We start from the raw sequence: 16,476 nt of genomic DNA, 5'->3' as shown, positions 1-16,476 counted from the left end.
CTTTGAAATTCTTAAAAGTCTTTGAGCAAGCGCCCCACATTTTCCTCTTGCTCTGGGCTCTACTAATTAGGTAGCCGGCTCTGCCAGTCAGCCATCTCCTATTGCCAGGTTACTTACTATCTGCCCTATAGTATTGTCTCAATAAATCTTAGCTTTATTTAGAAATAAATAAATTCTAAATTTATAAATTATAAAATAATTCTAAATTATGAATCACAGAATCTTAGGAGTCTGGTTTCTGGGTTGTCCAGCCTGGAAAGTATGGAATCATTTTCCAAAATGATCTTTCCCTCCTCTTTGCCCTTTTAATTCAGTTCTTCAAGTCCTATGGATTCTTAGCTGATTAGTTGAGGTGGTTTTTCAGGGTCATCACCCAACATCAAATTTTCATTATTTCACGCCTCTCCTAGTTAGTTGATCTGCTAGAAGTATTCTTCTCTAATAGCATTTAGTTCTTAAGAACCTACAAATGGTTCACTATTGTTTATTGTTTCAAATACAAATACAAACTTCCAAACGTGGTTGTCTTTTTTACTAGCCTCATTTTTTTGTTACTTCTGCCAAGCAAATATGGCCATAAATTCCTTGCTTGTTCCCCCTCTGCACCTTCCCAGGAGAATTTCTTATCTGGGGGAAGCTTTATCTCTACCAGTCAGACTCCCTTCCTTACAACCCAGTGGTGTCACTTCTAAGAAATCTAGCCCTGACCTGTATGCTAAGTCTAGCAAAAATGTTTATGTTCAGCAGAGCAATTATTGATAGTAGTAAAACACTGGAAACAAAATAGATCCAAACACACTGCTACGGGATGGGACTGGTTAAATAAATGATGGTCCATATGGTAGACAAAAATGCCAGGGAGCCATTAAAATGATGTAGTCTTCTATTTTTACGCTGTGGGAAATTGTGCAAGTTACATTTTTAGGTTTAAAAAAGGTGGTAGTTCTTCTGGTGACATGTGGTGGATGCAAAAACAATATGGTTTAAATTTGCATTTAAAAAGTATAAAAATACCTGGGCTCATTACATCATTAAACAAATAATAAAATGGAGAAGGCCTTGCATGAACTAATGACAAAGAATCAGTATGAACAAAACATCATGGTTAACACAATTCGACCACCTGAGGTCCACAGAAAACAAAAACTTCTGTTACACTCATGTTAACTCATTTTTATTATTTATTTTTAAATTTTTAAAATAAATTTATTTATTTTTGGCTGTGTTGGGTCTTCATTGCCGCACACGGGCTTTCTCTAGTTGCAGCTAGCAGGGGCTACTCTTCGTTGCAGTGCGCGGGCTTCTCATTGTCGTGGCTTCTCTTGTTGCAGAGCACGGGCTCTAGGCACGCGGCTTCAGTAGTTGTGGCACGTGGGCTCAGTAGTTGTGGCACCGGGGCTCAGTAGTTGTGGCTCGCAGGCTCTACAGCTCAGGCTCAGTAGTTGTGGCACACGGGCTTAGTTACTCTGTGGCATGTGGGATCTTCCCAGACCAGGGCTCGAACCTGTGTTCCTTGCATTGGCAGGCGGACTCTTAACCACTGAGCCACCATGGAAGCCCTTAACTCATTTTTTTTTTTTTTTTTGCAGTATGCGGGCCTCTCACTGTTGTGGCCTCTCCCGTTGCGGAGCACAGGCTCCGGACGCGCAGGCTCAGCGGCCATGGCTCACGGGCCCAGCCGCTCCGCGGCATGTGGGATCTTCCCGGACCGGGGCACGAACCCGCATCCCCTGCATCGGCAGGCGGACTCTCAACCACTGCACCACCAGGGAAGCCCCCCTTAACTCATTTTTAAATTAACCTCTTTCCTCTTCTCCTCCTTAGCTTACAAATCCTTTTAATTTACAAATGCAGTTTAAAACTGAATAAAATCTAAATTCAATCCTTTGAAATATGGAATTTGTATATTATTGAATAAGACATTTAAAAGTAATGGTGTTAAAAAGAAAAATCTGAGGTTTTATGGCCAAAACGAGTCTTTAACATCAAATTCTAAAGAATATAGGATTTTATCTCTGGATCCATTGGTTGATTTTTGAATGTAAAAAAGATTTTTAAGCCTATGAAGTTGATTATATCACTTGTGACTTACATTATTTTAAAAATGTATATGAGCTTTTATATGTTAGGCTATACTATGTGTTTCATTGAAAGACAATGGTGTTTCTTTAAAAATAATGAAGTCATTTTGATAAACTTTATTGGCCTTCCCTCTCGTGATTTTGAAATTTGGCATGTTGCTTGGTGACAATTTGTAAGTGCTTTTCATTTGGGCAGCCTCCACTCTCCCCAGCTACACTTAAAGCCACTTGAAGCCACAGAGAGGTTTTCTACCTTTAACACCCATTTTAGGACTGGTTCTAGTAACTGCTCTGTACATGTCGGCTAGTTGACTTCCCATCTGACCTGCCTTGGGCTGTTCCCGGCTCATTAGCATCTCCACCAGGGGGCGGGCTGAGCTTGAGAGGAGAGAAGGAAAGCAAATTTTTCTTTCTCTGGCTACCCCTGTCCTCTCTCTCCCCGGTCCCAGCTCCCAGCCTGGTGACTGCACAGAGCTCCTGGGACACGTGTACAGCTTCAGGCAACACAAGGGAAAGTTCTGTCTTCCGAAGTGATGGATGACGTGTTTATAACTTATTTTCTTGCAGCATGTTCGATGTAGAAGGAACGGGGGAAGTATGCTAATTTGCCCAGGACTTAAAATGTGTTGACTATAAAGAAACTGAGTAATTATGGGATTTCGAATACTCTTGTCTCCTATGTCCTTGGGAACCAGAATTTTTTGTGTGGTGATAGGAGTTACAAACGTGATATAGAAGTTAAATACCCTTTAGCCCTGAGTTTGAATAGGAACTATCAGTATAAACTCATGAGGTATTTTATCTTCCTATCCCTATTCACTGAAAAGATCTAGAAACAATCCAGTAGCAATAAACACTCCTACCACCTAAATCTTAAAATACCATTTCCCATGGAAAGAAACCAGAGCTTGGGGTAATGGTTGATTCTAGGTCTGGGGTAAGAAATGTACAAGATGAACATGGAACAACTTACCATTCCGGGTAGCAAAGAAGCAAGTAAACATCATCAGGGTAATGTCAAAAGGACTCAGAAGCCAAGCTTATGGCCAAAGATGGGATAATTTGAGCATTATAAGGATAATTTAATAAACATTAAGTATGTTTAAACCCATGAGTTCATAATGGGTGTGTGTGTGTGTGTGTTACTAATCGGTCACCTTTCTGAAGAATGATATGAAGCCAAATCATTATTTTGTAGATGGTAAATAAAGGAAAAGAATCAAGCAGTTACTTGCTGTTCTTATATAAACTGTACCTTTGAGTAATGAAATAGAAGATAAAAGGAGTGTCCCTTTGTAAAATTATTCCAACTATTATGACAGAGTTTGAGTACAGCTGTTTTGAAATCCCTAATAAATGAATGAATCTAGGCATTGAGCATCTAGGCCTGGATTCTTCAATGGTTAAACTGAAGGAAAATTAAAGAGTGGAGGGGGAACCTGTAGATTGAAAGAGACTTAAAAGGCATATACATTTTCTTTTAAATGTGCAAGACTATAACTACAAAAACTATAATGTCTAGGGATCTGGATTTGGGTAATACAACTCCGGGGGGGGGGGCGGGTAGAAAGCAAGGATGTGACTATCATGAACCATGGTGTCCATTTCCACCAGGAATGAGGGGCTGTGATGAAGATGAGGAGCATGGCAAGGGGGTGGGGGAGCTTTTAGTGTTTGGCAAAGTTGTTTCTTTTTCTGGGTAATGGTTTCAAAGTTGTTCCATTTATATTAGCTTATTAAGCTATACTTTTGTTTTGTATGGTCTTCTTTATCTGTGTTTTATTTTGAAATTAAAAGGTTAACTATATTTTATCATTTATCTGGAGCTGCAGGGCATGGAGCCCAATTTTATTCTCATTGACAGAATCACTTTTACTAGGGTTTTTCCAGACTTTTTATTTTTTTTTAATTTTTAAATTGAGGTGTAGTTGATTTACAATGTTGTGTTAGTTTCAGGTGTACAGCACAGTGATTCACATACGTGTGTGTGTATTCTTTTTCAGACCCTTTTCTTTTATAGGTTATTACAAAATATTGAGTATAGTTCCCTGTGCTATACAGTAGGTCCTTGTTGGTTATCTATTTTATATATAGTAGTGTGTATGTGTTAATCCCATCCTCCTAATTTATCCCTTCCCCCCCCCCACTCCCCAACCTTACCCTTTAGTAACCATGTTTGTTTTCTGTGTGTGGGTCTATTTCTGTTTTGTAAATAAGTTCATTTGTATCTTTTTTTTTTTTCAGATTCCACATATAAGCGGTATTATATGATGTTTGTGTTTCTCTGTCTGGCTTACTTCACTTAGTATGATAATCTCTAGGTCCATCCATGTTGTTGCAAATGGCATTATTTCATTCTTTTTTTATGGCTAACATTCCATTGTATATATGTGCCACATCTTTCTCCATTCATCTGTCGATGGACATTTAGGTTGCTTCCATGTCTTGGCTATTGTAAATAGTGCTGCAATGAATATTGGGGTGCATGTATCTTTTTGAATTCTAGTTTTCTCTGGATATATGCCCAGGAGTGGGATTGCTGGGTCATATGGTAACTCTATTTTTAGTTTTTTAAGGAGCTTCCATACTGTTCTCCATAGTGGCTGCACAAATTTATATTCCTACCAACACTGTAGGAGGGTTCTTTTTTCTCCACACCCTCTCCAGCATTTACTGTTTGTAGACTTTTTGATGATGGCCATTCTAACCGATATGAGGTGTTACCGCATTGTAGTTTCGTTTGCATTTCTCTAATAATTAGTGAAGTTGAGCATTTTTTCACGTGCCTGTTGGCCAGCTGTATGTCTTCTTTGGAGAAACAAAATCTTTTCTTTTTTTTTTTGGTTGTGCCACACGGCCTGCAGGACCTTAGTTCCCCACCAGGGATTGAACCTGTGCCCCCTGCCGTGGAAGCGTGGAGTCTTAACGACTGGACCACCAGGGAAGTCCCCAAAATCATTTTTAAGGCTAACACCTTCCTACCCCCTGTGCATTTAGTTACCAGAGAGGTGTCTGGAACCCCAGTTCCCTGCCTCTTACCAGGAAGGACTTATTTCCAAACCTATTTTTCTTTCTCCTCTAAATTGTGTTTACATTGCTCGTTTTCCTCTTAAACTGTGGAGCCAGCAATGTATAACATATGCCTACGGGGCCCACTCTAATCAGTGTAGAGTGGAAAGGTGAGGACAGCTGACATATATTCAATGGTTATTCCTTGTCAGGCATAGTTCTGAGTGCCTGGCTTCACTGACTCTTAATCCAAACAACACTGTTAGATGTAGGCACATCCCCATTTTACAGCTGAAGAAACTGAGAGGCACCCCTGGCCTGAGTCTACTAGGTGCCTAACATCTATACTATGCTGCCTCTGATCATATTGTTTCAGTTATCACATGCTATTTATGAAGCTGAGGATTTGACTAGATATTTTTAAGTGCAATGGACTCCACTGCTGTGTTTTAGCATGTGATCCACTCTGACCTTTAGATTCTTTGCTGCTGTTACACATTGTAACTGGTTATTGGCTGTTTTCTATGAGAACACTTGGTGTTTCCTCCTCCAGTGTTTTCTTCTGAGGGAATTCCCCATTTTAATATTCCCATTTTTTAAATGGTAATTTTAATTTTGTTAAAATTTGTCCTGATTTTCTGGGTACGTACTTCCCTTGTACCCATCTCAGTTTATACATTCACTCAGCCTGATCTAGATCCCGGGCGAAGTTATTCTCAGCTGACACCCCTGAACAGCACCTGGCACACAGAAGGTACTATGGAAGCTGCCTTAATATTGAATAAGCTTTCATGAATACTTTGCGGGTCCCAATTTCAGGTCAGGCAGGAGGAAGAACAGGTTTGAGAATCGACAATGCAACTGCTTCACTGGTGAGTGGGGTTATAGAGGCTTCTGTGTCTCTGATGGGAGACTGGGAATTTTAGGCCTGGAGGCTGTACTGAGCAGCTCACAGAGGCCCCGCCTTTTTAAGACCTCAGGACATGAGTAGTTACTGCCTTCTCCCAGTGGTGGTAGAGATGCCTGTGAGAGAGGTCCTTATACAACCAGGCTGTGCCAGGCCAGGCTGCACTGGGACACCAGCTACTTGGAAGGGTTGGAAGAAGATTGTGAGATTGGTGTTAAAGGGAAGCCTGTGAAGACAGGCAGGAAATGAAAACAGCACAGATGTTATATTAAATAAATGAGCATCTCATTATTGGGCAGCATGTGGGGGAAGGTCTGTGGCCTGGTCTCATGGCACCCAGAAGATGATAGTTATGTCAAGTTGCTCATATTTTCCGCAAGTCTGGTAGCTTGCTTATTCCTAGGAGGGTTGGAGCGGGGTTGGGGGGGGGGGCATGCTCTCTCGCTAGCTGTAGCCTCAGGTCACATTCTGCGCACGCGTCCCTCCAGGGCCTCCAGCTCAGCTATCACCTCCTTGGGCAGATCCTGGTTGACCTGCTCTGTCAGGTAGCTCCGAATGTCACGAACCTCCTGTTCCCAGAAGTCCTTGGGGAGCGAGAACAGCTGGGTGGTGTCTATGGCTCCCAGGCCGCTGAGATCCAAGGCACCTTCCTTTGGCACCAGCCCAATGGGCGTTTCTCGGGCACTGTCCTCCCCCTCTAGCCGCCGGCAGATCCAGTCTAGCACCCGAGCATTCTCTCCAAAGCCTGGCCACAGGAAGTGGCCTGCCTCGTCGCGCCGGAACCAGTTGACATGGAAGATGCGGGGCAGCCGGGCCCCCTTGAGCCCCTCCATGCTCAGCCAATGTTCAAGGTAGCGCCCAAAGTTGTAGCCAAAAAAGGGCCGCATGGCAAATGGGTCATGCATGATGACCTTCCCTGGGGAGGGGAGCAGGATGGGTAAGGAACCTCCTCTTACTGGAGAAGAGAAAGGTACCCCACCTCCAGCCGGAGGAAGCTGTGAAATGTTGGCGGTTCTGGAACATCCTCAAGGCAGGGTGAGGGGAAGGGAATGGGGAAAAGATACATGTGGGAAGGGGTGGGCAGGAGGAAGGTCTGGTTCAGGAAGGGAGAGAAGAGGCAAGCTGGGCACACAGGAGTGGAGCTCACCTTTGTGTTCAGCCGCGGCAGTGGCCTCCGAGCGCATGGCGCTGCCCACAAACACCCCATGGCGCCAGCTGAAGGCCTCATATACCAGGGGGACTCCTGGGACACCAGTGCACATGGTCAAAGGCAGCCCTTATCTTTGTACGATCACTCCATCCCTTCTGGTGATCTTGACTCTTACTCTCTCTCTCCTAGGACCTCAGCTGCCCATTTTCAAACCCCATGCCTCCCCACTCCACCTCGATTTTGCATTCTCCAGGGGGGTGCTCTAGAGGCAGACAGCTGTAGTTGGCGATCCAGGCTTAGGCTCTCTGAGCTTTAAGTACAAGAAGGAAGTGGGCCCTGATAGAGAGCCCAACACTTAACCCAGATGGCATGGAGCCCCCACGATGTTTACCTTTGGGTCTGCGGCCTCCAAAGATGATGGCGTCAATGGGGACACCCTCAGGGGCCTCCCAGGCTGGGTCTATGATGGGGCACTGGCGAGCCGGGGCACAAAAGCGAGAATTGGGATGTGCACAGGGCTCCTTGTCACCTGGCAGAGCAAATACAAATACTATCACTTCCAAGGGCACGTCCACCCCCAATACACAGAGACATTTGCAGACACTCTTGCACAGCTTCTTTTTGCATCATCAGCTCCCCACAATCTCGGGTTGGAGGTTGGTAAGGAGCAGGGAGAAGGGAGCCAGGACATCTCCCCTGAAGATCAGGTTATTTATCCATAATGGTACTGCCAGCTGAGCTATGGGAGAAAAGAGTGAGAGAGCAATTTGTGTTTAGCAGGACACTAATGTTTATGCCAAGCTACAGCCACTTGGCACTGAGCAGTGCTCAAGGGAATGGGGTTAAATATTGGCATAGGGTTATAATGGAAAATTTCCCCCAGGAACTCTTCTTTTAATTTATGGGATTATTATTTAAATAAACACTCAAACCTAAAGCAAAAACTGAAACAGGTCAGTATTTCAGACAACCGACTTTCTTCTTTGCTATTGTCTTTGTTGTCATGTTGTTTCTTCAGTTTACAGACAACTGACTTTCCATCAGCAAATGGCGGAAGACAGAATCTCCTGAGCTATCAGAATGCAAACAGGAACTGATTTTAAAGCTAGCGAGGTTTTGGTGGTTTCCCTGGGTCTGCTCAGACCCGGCTAGAGTGATAGGGCTTGAAGAACTCAGACAAGGACATAACCTGGGCAGTCATAACCTGAGAAGCCCAGGTCATTTGGCCCCTTCAGGTGCCTGGAGAGGAGTTGGGACTGAGTCAGTGGCATATGTATAAAGCACCATCACGGGGGCCCTGAATGGACACAGTGCTTTCTCTGCCAGAGGTTACTGGTTGGACCTGGGGGGCAAGGGAGTCTCGGAGCCAGCGCCCCCGCCCCCCTCTGACCCCCAGCTCCTGCCTCCACTTTCATGTAAGAACCATCCTTATGCTTCTCTCTTGCACTTTCATCAGCCCCCAGTTGAGGACCTAGCACAAGGTATTATTCTGAGAACTGAAGCTGGGCACAACATGCCCTCGTTACACCCCTGAATCCAGAGGTGATGAAAGGGTTGGGCAACTAGCCTGTGGTGAAATATGAAAGTTTCTTGGGTTTCTCAGTTGGGTGGGGAGGCTAAGGAGGGCTTAATGATGGTGTTAAAGAAAATGAAGGATGATTAAATGAGGGAGGTGACTGCTAAGCCAGCCTGGAAAACTTGAATGTAGGCTTCAGTGACCACAGGCCACCCTCCCCTGCTAGGCTCCTCTTTGCTCCCACCCCTAGGTCTGGGCTCACAGAATGCCAAGGGCCACTGAAAGCTGAAGGTCCAGAGTGCAGGGCTGGAGGAAGGGGCAGGGCTGCAGGGCACAAGGGAGTAATGACAGGGTTGAGAAACTAGCTTCTAGGAGAGGCTAAAGAGCTGGTCTGATTTTGTTCGGAAAGATTGGCATGTATGTGTTGGAGGGGCAGGGGAAGGGTGAGGGTAACAATACTGACCTTTAGACAATGGTTATTACATGGGGAGTCGGGGTGGGGTGAGGGTCCAAGTGGCAGGGGGAGGGGCAGGCTTCTTCCTTCCTAATGGGTCAAACTTTATGACTGTGCTTTGAGTCCAATTCTTTCTGTAATAATTTCCAAGACAACCCCCCCTTTAAAAATATCCAGCTTATATTAATTGAGAATGTACTATGTATTCAGCGCTACGTTGAATCCTTTGCATGCATTTTTTTTTTTTTTTTTTTTTTTGCGGTACGCGGGCCTCTCACTGTTGTGGCCTCTCCCGTTGCGGAGCACAGGCTCCAGACGCGCAGGCTCAGCGGCCGTGGCTCACGGGCCTAGCCACTCCGCGGCATGTGGGATCTTCCTGGACCGGGGCACGAACCGGCGTCCCCTGCATCGGCAGGCAGACTCTCAACCACTGCGTCACCAGGGAAGCCCTGCATGCATTATTTAATTTAACCTTCCAACACCTTATGAGATCAGTACTATGAAAACTACCCCCATTCATGTGATGGGGAAACTAAAGCTCAGGAGGTTAAGAGAGTCAGCCAGGCCACAAACTGAACTGGGACGTGAACTGAGATCTTGCTTAGGGTTGCATAACTCCCTTTGAGTCCCAGAGGTCCTGGCAGATGGCTGCAGGTTGAGGAAAAGGCTTTTACATCATCAAGGTGTTGAGCCCTGGGGGCTGACTTACACCCCCTCCCTGCCCCATACCAGGTTTCCAGGGTTTGCCCAGCCAGGAGGTCACGGTGACGCCGGGTGGAAGAGGCTGGTCAATGCCCTCCCAGTATACGCCGCCATCGCTGGTCTCAGCCACGTTGGTGAAAAGGGTGTTACTCTGGATTGTGGCCATGGCATTGGGATTGGTGGTGGCAGAGGTGCCAGGGGCCACCCCAAAGAAGCCGTTCTCAGGGTTGATGGCCCGGAGTCGACCTGTCGGGAGGAAAAGTGAAGAAACGGAAGGACTAACCAGGAAGAGTCGAGGGGTTCAGCCTCGGAAGGTCCTGCTCAGCCCCTCCCTGCCCCGAGCTGGACCCTAGATCTGAGGGGAAAGGTTTTGCATCTCCAGGGCAGCTGGGCTGCCAGGAGGCATGGGGGAGGGGTGGCTGTTCAGGAGAAGGTTCTCACTGACAAAGTTCACGCTGAGGAGTGGAGGCAGGAATCCTACACTCTGGTAAGAACCAGAACGGCGAGTACACGATCCAAGGGCCTCTCACCATCACTGTCAAACCTCATCCAGGCGATGTCATCCCCCACACACTCCACTCTCCAGCCTGGCAGTGCCGGCCGCATCATGGCCAGGTTTGTCTTGCCACAGGCGCTGGGGAAGGCAGCTGCCACATAGCGCTTCTTCCCCGCGGGGTTGGTGATACCCAGGATCTGCCAGGTGGGGACAGGGAGCAAGGAAGAGGTCACCAGAGGTTAGGCATGGTCTGCATGGGAAGGACAGCTAGGGGTCAACAGGGAGGACCAATGTTTATTCATGAAACAGGTGCACTGCCTTGCTACAGGGCCTGGGGTGGCAGCAAGGGGAAGCCCCCCCGCAACCTTCAGCAGCCTCGGCCCAAAGCTTCGGGCATTTGCGCAGAGTCCCTGGCCCGCCCGTTGGGCACCTGGCAGTGGAGAGGCGAGGCTGAGGCTGACTGGCCAGGCCCCACCCTTGGCCTGCCCCCCGAAGCTGCCCAGATCCTCACCAGGCCCTCACCAGCATGTGTTCCGCCAGCCAGCCCTCATCCCGGGCCAGCCGAGAGGCGATGCGAAGGGCAAAGCACTTCTTGCCCAGCAGGGAGTTGCCACCATAGCCGCTGCCGAAGGAGACGATCTCCCGCTGGTCGGGCACGTGGCCAATCAGGGTTTTCTCTGGGTTGCATGGCCACTGGCTCACCGGCTCCCCTGGGGACAATGGGGTCATGGGGCTGCTGGCAGGGGCATCAGGCACTGGGGTGTCAGGGGCCGGAGGGGTCAGGGGGTGGCAGGAAAGACACTCGGTAGCAGTGGTGGTGTCAATGGGTGGCTAAGGCCTCCTACCTCATAATATGCATCAGCTCCTGTGCCCCTATTCTTGGACATGGATCATTCACTCTTCTCAATCTTGAGCAAACTGCTTTGCCAACTCAGCCTCACCCCCAGCGCACTGCTGCCCTAGCTCTTGGGAATTCAGTATCTCACTAATCAGGATGGGTAGGATGCGGGGTTCCCTCTGAGTACAAGTAGGCCTCTGTGTCCCCCGGCTCCGGGCAGAGCAGGCGCTCACCTTGCCCAGTCAGGGGCTGGCCCACGGAGTGCAGACACTTGACAAAGTCGCCATCTCCCAGGGCCTGAAGCACGGGCGTCCCCAGCCGGGTCATAATCCGCATGCTTGCCACCACGTAGGCGGAGTCCGTGAGCTGCACTCCGATGCGGGACAGTGGGGAGCCCATGGGACCCATGCTGAATGGCAGCACATACATGGTTCGGCCTGTGGAGGAAAACGCCACCTGGCTGAAGCGTTCCAACCTGTTTATTCCTTCAGTGCCCCTGCCTCTGTGTCCCTTCCCTGGTTACCTTGCATGCAGCCTGGAAACCTCTCATCCACGGCTTGCTGGAACTCAGCTGGGGACATCCAGTTGCCCAGTTGCCCACGGGCCCCGCCAGCCGGGAGGGGCACCGTGTCCCGTTGAGAAGGAGTTACAATCACCGTCTTGCTCTCTACTCGTGCCACATCCTTGGGGTCTGTGCGGGCCAGCCAGCTGGGGGAGAGCGGATATCAAGAAGATAGTGGCCAGTAGATCTCCCTCAACCCAGACCCACTCTTTCAAGTCCAACTTTGTCTCTAGGTCTTCTGTTGGTCTTATTTTTTCCCATCCATTTGCATCTCAGTTGCTTCCTCCAGATTTTGTCCCAGTCTAAGGGGTAGTTCCCTTGGCCCCAGCCCCCTAATGGCCTCTGCCCTGGCAAAAACTCCCTGAACTTATAAGTAAAAAAAAAAAAAAAAAAAAGGCAAAAGCTTTTATTTGTATCAGCTTATTCACTTAACATAAAAATACAGACCAATCCCAATAATTCCTGATTGTTTCCTCCAAAGCTCCCATTCTCACTCATTCCATTGGGACGGTCTACTTAAATTTGATTTTGTCTTGGTAAACCCAAAGTGGCCTCTGTCCCCGCAGCTGCCCCCATCTCGCAGGTCACTGGGCTCAGGGCATACCAGTTGTTGTACTTTGGGAGCTTTCGGATGAGTCCCTGCTGTTCCAGCAGGGTTAGTGTGGCAGTGTTTTCCGCCTCGGTCCCATCACAGATGTGGATGCTCTCTGGTTGGCACAGGCGGGCACTGTTTTCCACGAAGTCTCGAACCCTAGCAGGCAGCTGGCCCAGGTCTCCACTCAGTACTCGCAGGGTCTGGATACTGCGCCGTGAGGGCCAGCCCCAGGGGTTCAGTCCACGCCATCTAAGCCTGCGAGAGAAGAAACAGAGAAGTAATGGGCCAGGTGTTCATGGAAGATGGGCAAGTCAAGGGGACAGAAAGCTGGGCTGCTGGGGATGTGCTAAAGTAGGTCTGGGTACAGGCACCATGAAGAGGTCGGAATAGGTAAGAAAGATGGGTTCAGGCCACGTCTGTCTTGTGGCCTTTATGAGGCTTAGTGAGGGTGTCTCCTGATTAGCAAGGGACAGGTATCACCAAACGAGCATAAAGACATATGCCTGGCTGTGTGGCTGTATGTAAAAGGCATGCTGATGTTATTGGAGGCTTAGCTCATACCCATTTTTTATTATGTCTGGTCAATGTTTGGAAATGAGCAGGTGTCCTATGGTCCAAATGTCAGTAAACTGTGCCCAGTTGACAGCTTCATGTGTCTGGTGTCCTTTTCATTCTCAAGTATAGTTTTTATAAGTCAAAAAGGCAGCTGTTTTCATTCTTTTCTTCTGATGTGCATGTTGTAAGACTGTGAAAGCCTCAAGCAGAGGACTAGGTCTTTGAGATGGTAAGTCCCAGGTTTCTAGATTTGGGCCCTTGCACAGAGAGTGGGTGATTGGATGTCAGGGTTCCAGGCACTGGATCTGCAGTTGCCCACCTGGGCCAACAAGGATCGCATAAAGTGCTGCCACTGGGTAGTTGTTTTTTTTTTTTTTTTTTTTTTTTTTTTTACGTGTGCCTCGCACTATTGTGGCCTCTCCCGTTGTGGAGCACAGGCTCCGGACGCACAGGCTCAGCGGCCATGGCTCACAGGCCTAGCCGCTCTGCGGCATGTGGGATCCTCCTGGACTGGGGCACGAATCCGTGTCCCCTGCATCGGCAGGTGGACTCTCAACCACTGCGCCACCAGGGAAGCCCTGGGTAGGTATTTTTGAACTGTGTAGAAGGCTGACTGTTGGAGAACATCACTGGCTGGGGTGCATGCCCCAATTCTTAGAACAGGGTCCCTGGAGTCTATCCCTTCACACCCCTAGGAGAGGGAAAAGTAAGGTCTTCTCCAGTTGGCCTGGACCCAGGGTGGAGTGACCCAGAGAGAGCAAAGGCCAAGAGAGAGAAGCTGTCCTCCTAATGCCAGGGCCTTGCCCGCCAGAAACTGTGCCCCACATGCCCAGCACCGCATGACCCTGTCCCTCCCTTGGCTCTCTTTCCTAGAGAACACATGCCTAGAACTTTGGCTTTTGGTCGTGGGGTGGAACATTAGACTGCAGGGCGCTCAGACTCACAGGGAATAAGCCTGGGGAAGGGAGGACGCTCAGACCGTGAATGTGGGGGCTGGGTGGCTTCACTGGGCAGGGCAGGGTGGAAACTCAGTGTGGCCCCAGGGGCAAAGGTGGAAGCCTCCTGGGACCTGGTTCTGTTCCCCCCTCAGAGAGAAATTTCCCGTGAGCATTAATTTTAAAGGCAGACAGCCTTGAGGAGAACCTGTCTCCAAGGGGAGGCTGGCTGAGGAAGTCTCCTAGGAAGCTCCCTCCCCCACTCCCCCCACCCCAGCCTCCTGAGTAGGACCTTCTCCTTTACCCCTTCTCCAGAGACCACCCACAAGGGCTGGCCAAGCGGAACCAGCTGTGGGAGAGACAGAGGGTCAGCTCAGACCCTGGGACAAAAGCTGAGAAGGGAGGCTACAGAGGGAAGACAGGAAGCTGTGAAAAGGGGGAGAGGGCAGACAAGCAGGGCCCAGGGGTTCCCGTCCTGGACAGGGGATGAAGCCAGCCAGGTAAGAATGAACGCACCTTGGCCCGCTCTTCCACCTTGCCTCCCTCCTTTCCCGGGCCCCAGGCCCCTCTGGCTGTGCTGGGCTTCCCGCCAGCTTCGTCTGCCAGGATCCAGTCGCGGGGGAGGCTGGGGAATGGCTGTTTACCTTCTACCTTCTTTGGGGAGCTCTGAGCTCAATCCCCAGGGGCTCATGCACCCTTGACCCCAAGGCCCTACTGCTCCTCACCGCAACCTGGGGCACAAGCGCTACATCTGTAAAGCAAAGGAGGAGACACGGAGACCGGGCCCAGCGAGGACGAGAGAGGAGGGGAAAGGAAGTTCTGAGGGTGGCAGACAGAGACGGTGTGGTCAGGGACCAGCAAAGCGGGGGGTGGGGGGTGGGGGGTGGGGACGGAAACCGAGAGACCCGGAGCGGCTGAGGCCGCGCCGATCTCCAGCGAGATGCACGACCCGAGAGGCCGTGGATCCAGACGCACTCGCCACCTGCCCGCCTCCTCCTCCTCGGAGGCGAAACCAGGCGGAGGAGGGCGAGCAGGAGAACGCAAATGGCAGCCCCGAGGGGGCGAGCGCGGCGGAAGGTGCGGGTCGGCCCCGGACTGGGGGTCACTCACCGCAGGCCGGGGCGGTACACAGCGGCCATGGTACCTGGGCCGGGGTTGCGGGGTGGCCGCGCGAACGGAGCGGAGCCGGGGAGACAAGGAAGGCGGGGAAGGAGGGAGCGCGGCGCAGAGAGCGGGAGCTCAGGCTAGGCAGGAGGCGCTTAAAAAGGAGGAGGGCGGGCGAAGGGGCGGGACCCAGCAGGGCCGGCGCGACCCTCTCTCCGCACGGGGCTCCAGCCTCAGGTCAGCCCAGCCATGGCCCCACCTCCTGCATCTTAGCCCCCAAACCCTTGTCTCCCATTGGAGGATTGGGTCCTCTCCTCGGCTGCCTCCTCCCCGAGGCCCCGCCCCACCGCTACGCCTCGCCCCCTGCACATGATGTAACTTTGAGGATTCTTGCTCCCGGGAGAGAGCGACTGGGAGACGTTGGGTGACAAACAAGCTAAGAACAAGGGGAGAGGCCAGGGGCTGGAGCCCACGGGGCGCTGGAAGTCTAGAAGCCGGGGGCTGGGCATTGCCTTTCCCCTTCTTCCCGGGGCTTGGGCACTCTTGAGCCCAGGCTCTTCTGTTGTCCAGGGCCCTAATGCTATGGTTCCCTCAGTCCCCAACTCCCAAATCCCTGTTTCTTCTCCCCGTGATGAGGGCTCTTTTCTGCCTTACCATGAAGTGGTGATGTCTCTCCACCCCAGAATCTCTTCTTTGGGCTTCTGGCCTGGTCATTCTCTCCACATTCCCCTGGAGAATGCATCTGCCCCACCCAACCACCACCACAAAGTCCTCTGGTAATTTCTCAAGTTATGTCTCCAGCCAGACATCTCTCTTCAGCTTGAGACCATGGGTATCACCCCAAAGGCCATAGCACCTCAAACTCAATGTGGCTATGGTAAGCATTGGCCCAGCATCCAGTCCCCCTTTCTGGTAATAGCACCCCGATGTTCCTTTGGGGAACCACCTCCTCAGTCTGTGTGGTCTTGTGGGTCTCCTACCAGTGGGCTCTTAGCTTGGCCAATTTGTGTGTCCGTCACTCTGGCCACAGCCAGTGGAAATGTTCAGGAATGGGCATGAGGTCTCTCTCTGGGGCTTTTTCTGTCAACTTTCAACATGAGATCTCCTTCTGCTGGTGTTGCTGGGCTGGTAGAACCTAAGCCTGATGCTGCTGGGTGTCAACTTGGCCCTGCAAAACAGGAACCTGCCTGAGATGGAAACCAGGCTAGAGGAAGCAGGCTGAGGGGTGGAGAGTGACAGATTCCTAATTCCGGGTATAAGAGTCAATAAATTTCTTCTCTTGCTCAAGCTAATTTCAAGTGGACTTCTGCTATTTGCAACAGAAACAACCTTAATTCTCAGATTTCTCAGAGTTCTGTACTGGAACATAATGGGACAAAAGAGTTGGCCTCCAGCCTTGGGCTTGCTGCTGACCCTCATCTCTTCCACCCAGGCTCCATCCTGGACTCAACCTCATGTGTATGTATTTGGGACTCTTCCCTCCAGTCCCTACACCCAAACTCTGTTCATACCCACTCCCCTGCAAACAGCTCCCCTTTGGTCACTCTCTGGGCCTAAAGATGTGCACACCAG

At 50.0% G+C, this 16,476-nt stretch overlaps 1 protein-coding gene across 3 annotated transcripts; it reads right to left on the bottom strand.

The window, feature by feature from the left end:
• Positions 1-6,260: 6,260 nt before the first annotated feature.
• Positions 6,261-15,052, bottom strand: PCK2 (phosphoenolpyruvate carboxykinase 2, mitochondrial). 3 transcript variants are annotated; one of them, XM_082618915.1, is made up of 10 exons: positions 14,911-15,051; positions 12,320-12,565; positions 11,677-11,861; positions 11,387-11,590; positions 10,838-11,025; positions 10,350-10,512; positions 9,847-10,065; positions 7,539-7,676; positions 7,145-7,240; positions 6,261-6,913 (listed from the first exon to the last, which is right to left on the bottom strand). In XM_082618915.1, exons 1-10 carry the CDS (start codon positions 14,937-14,939, stop codon positions 6,459-6,461), a joined length of 1,923 nt encoding a protein of 640 aa, XP_082475041.1. In that variant the 5' UTR covers positions 14,940-15,051; the 3' UTR covers positions 6,261-6,458. The 3 variants fall into 3 exon arrangements, with proteins under 3 accessions (XP_082475041.1, XP_082475042.1, XP_082475043.1); XM_082618916.1 differs by having other exon boundaries at positions 6,466-6,581; XM_082618917.1 differs by lacking the exons at positions 6,261-6,913; positions 7,145-7,240; positions 7,539-7,676 and adding an exon at positions 7,724-7,886 and having other exon boundaries at positions 14,911-15,052.
• Positions 15,053-16,476: the final 1,424 nt, after the last annotated feature.

Source organism: Mesoplodon mirus (genome assembly GCF_964341445.2).
Source record: "Mesoplodon mirus genome assembly, chromosome: 4".
Taxonomy (NCBI): domain Eukaryota; kingdom Metazoa; phylum Chordata; class Mammalia; order Artiodactyla; family Ziphiidae; genus Mesoplodon; species Mesoplodon mirus.
Note: the sequence above shows the minus strand (reverse complement) of the source record. Positions and strands in the feature narration are given on the sequence as shown.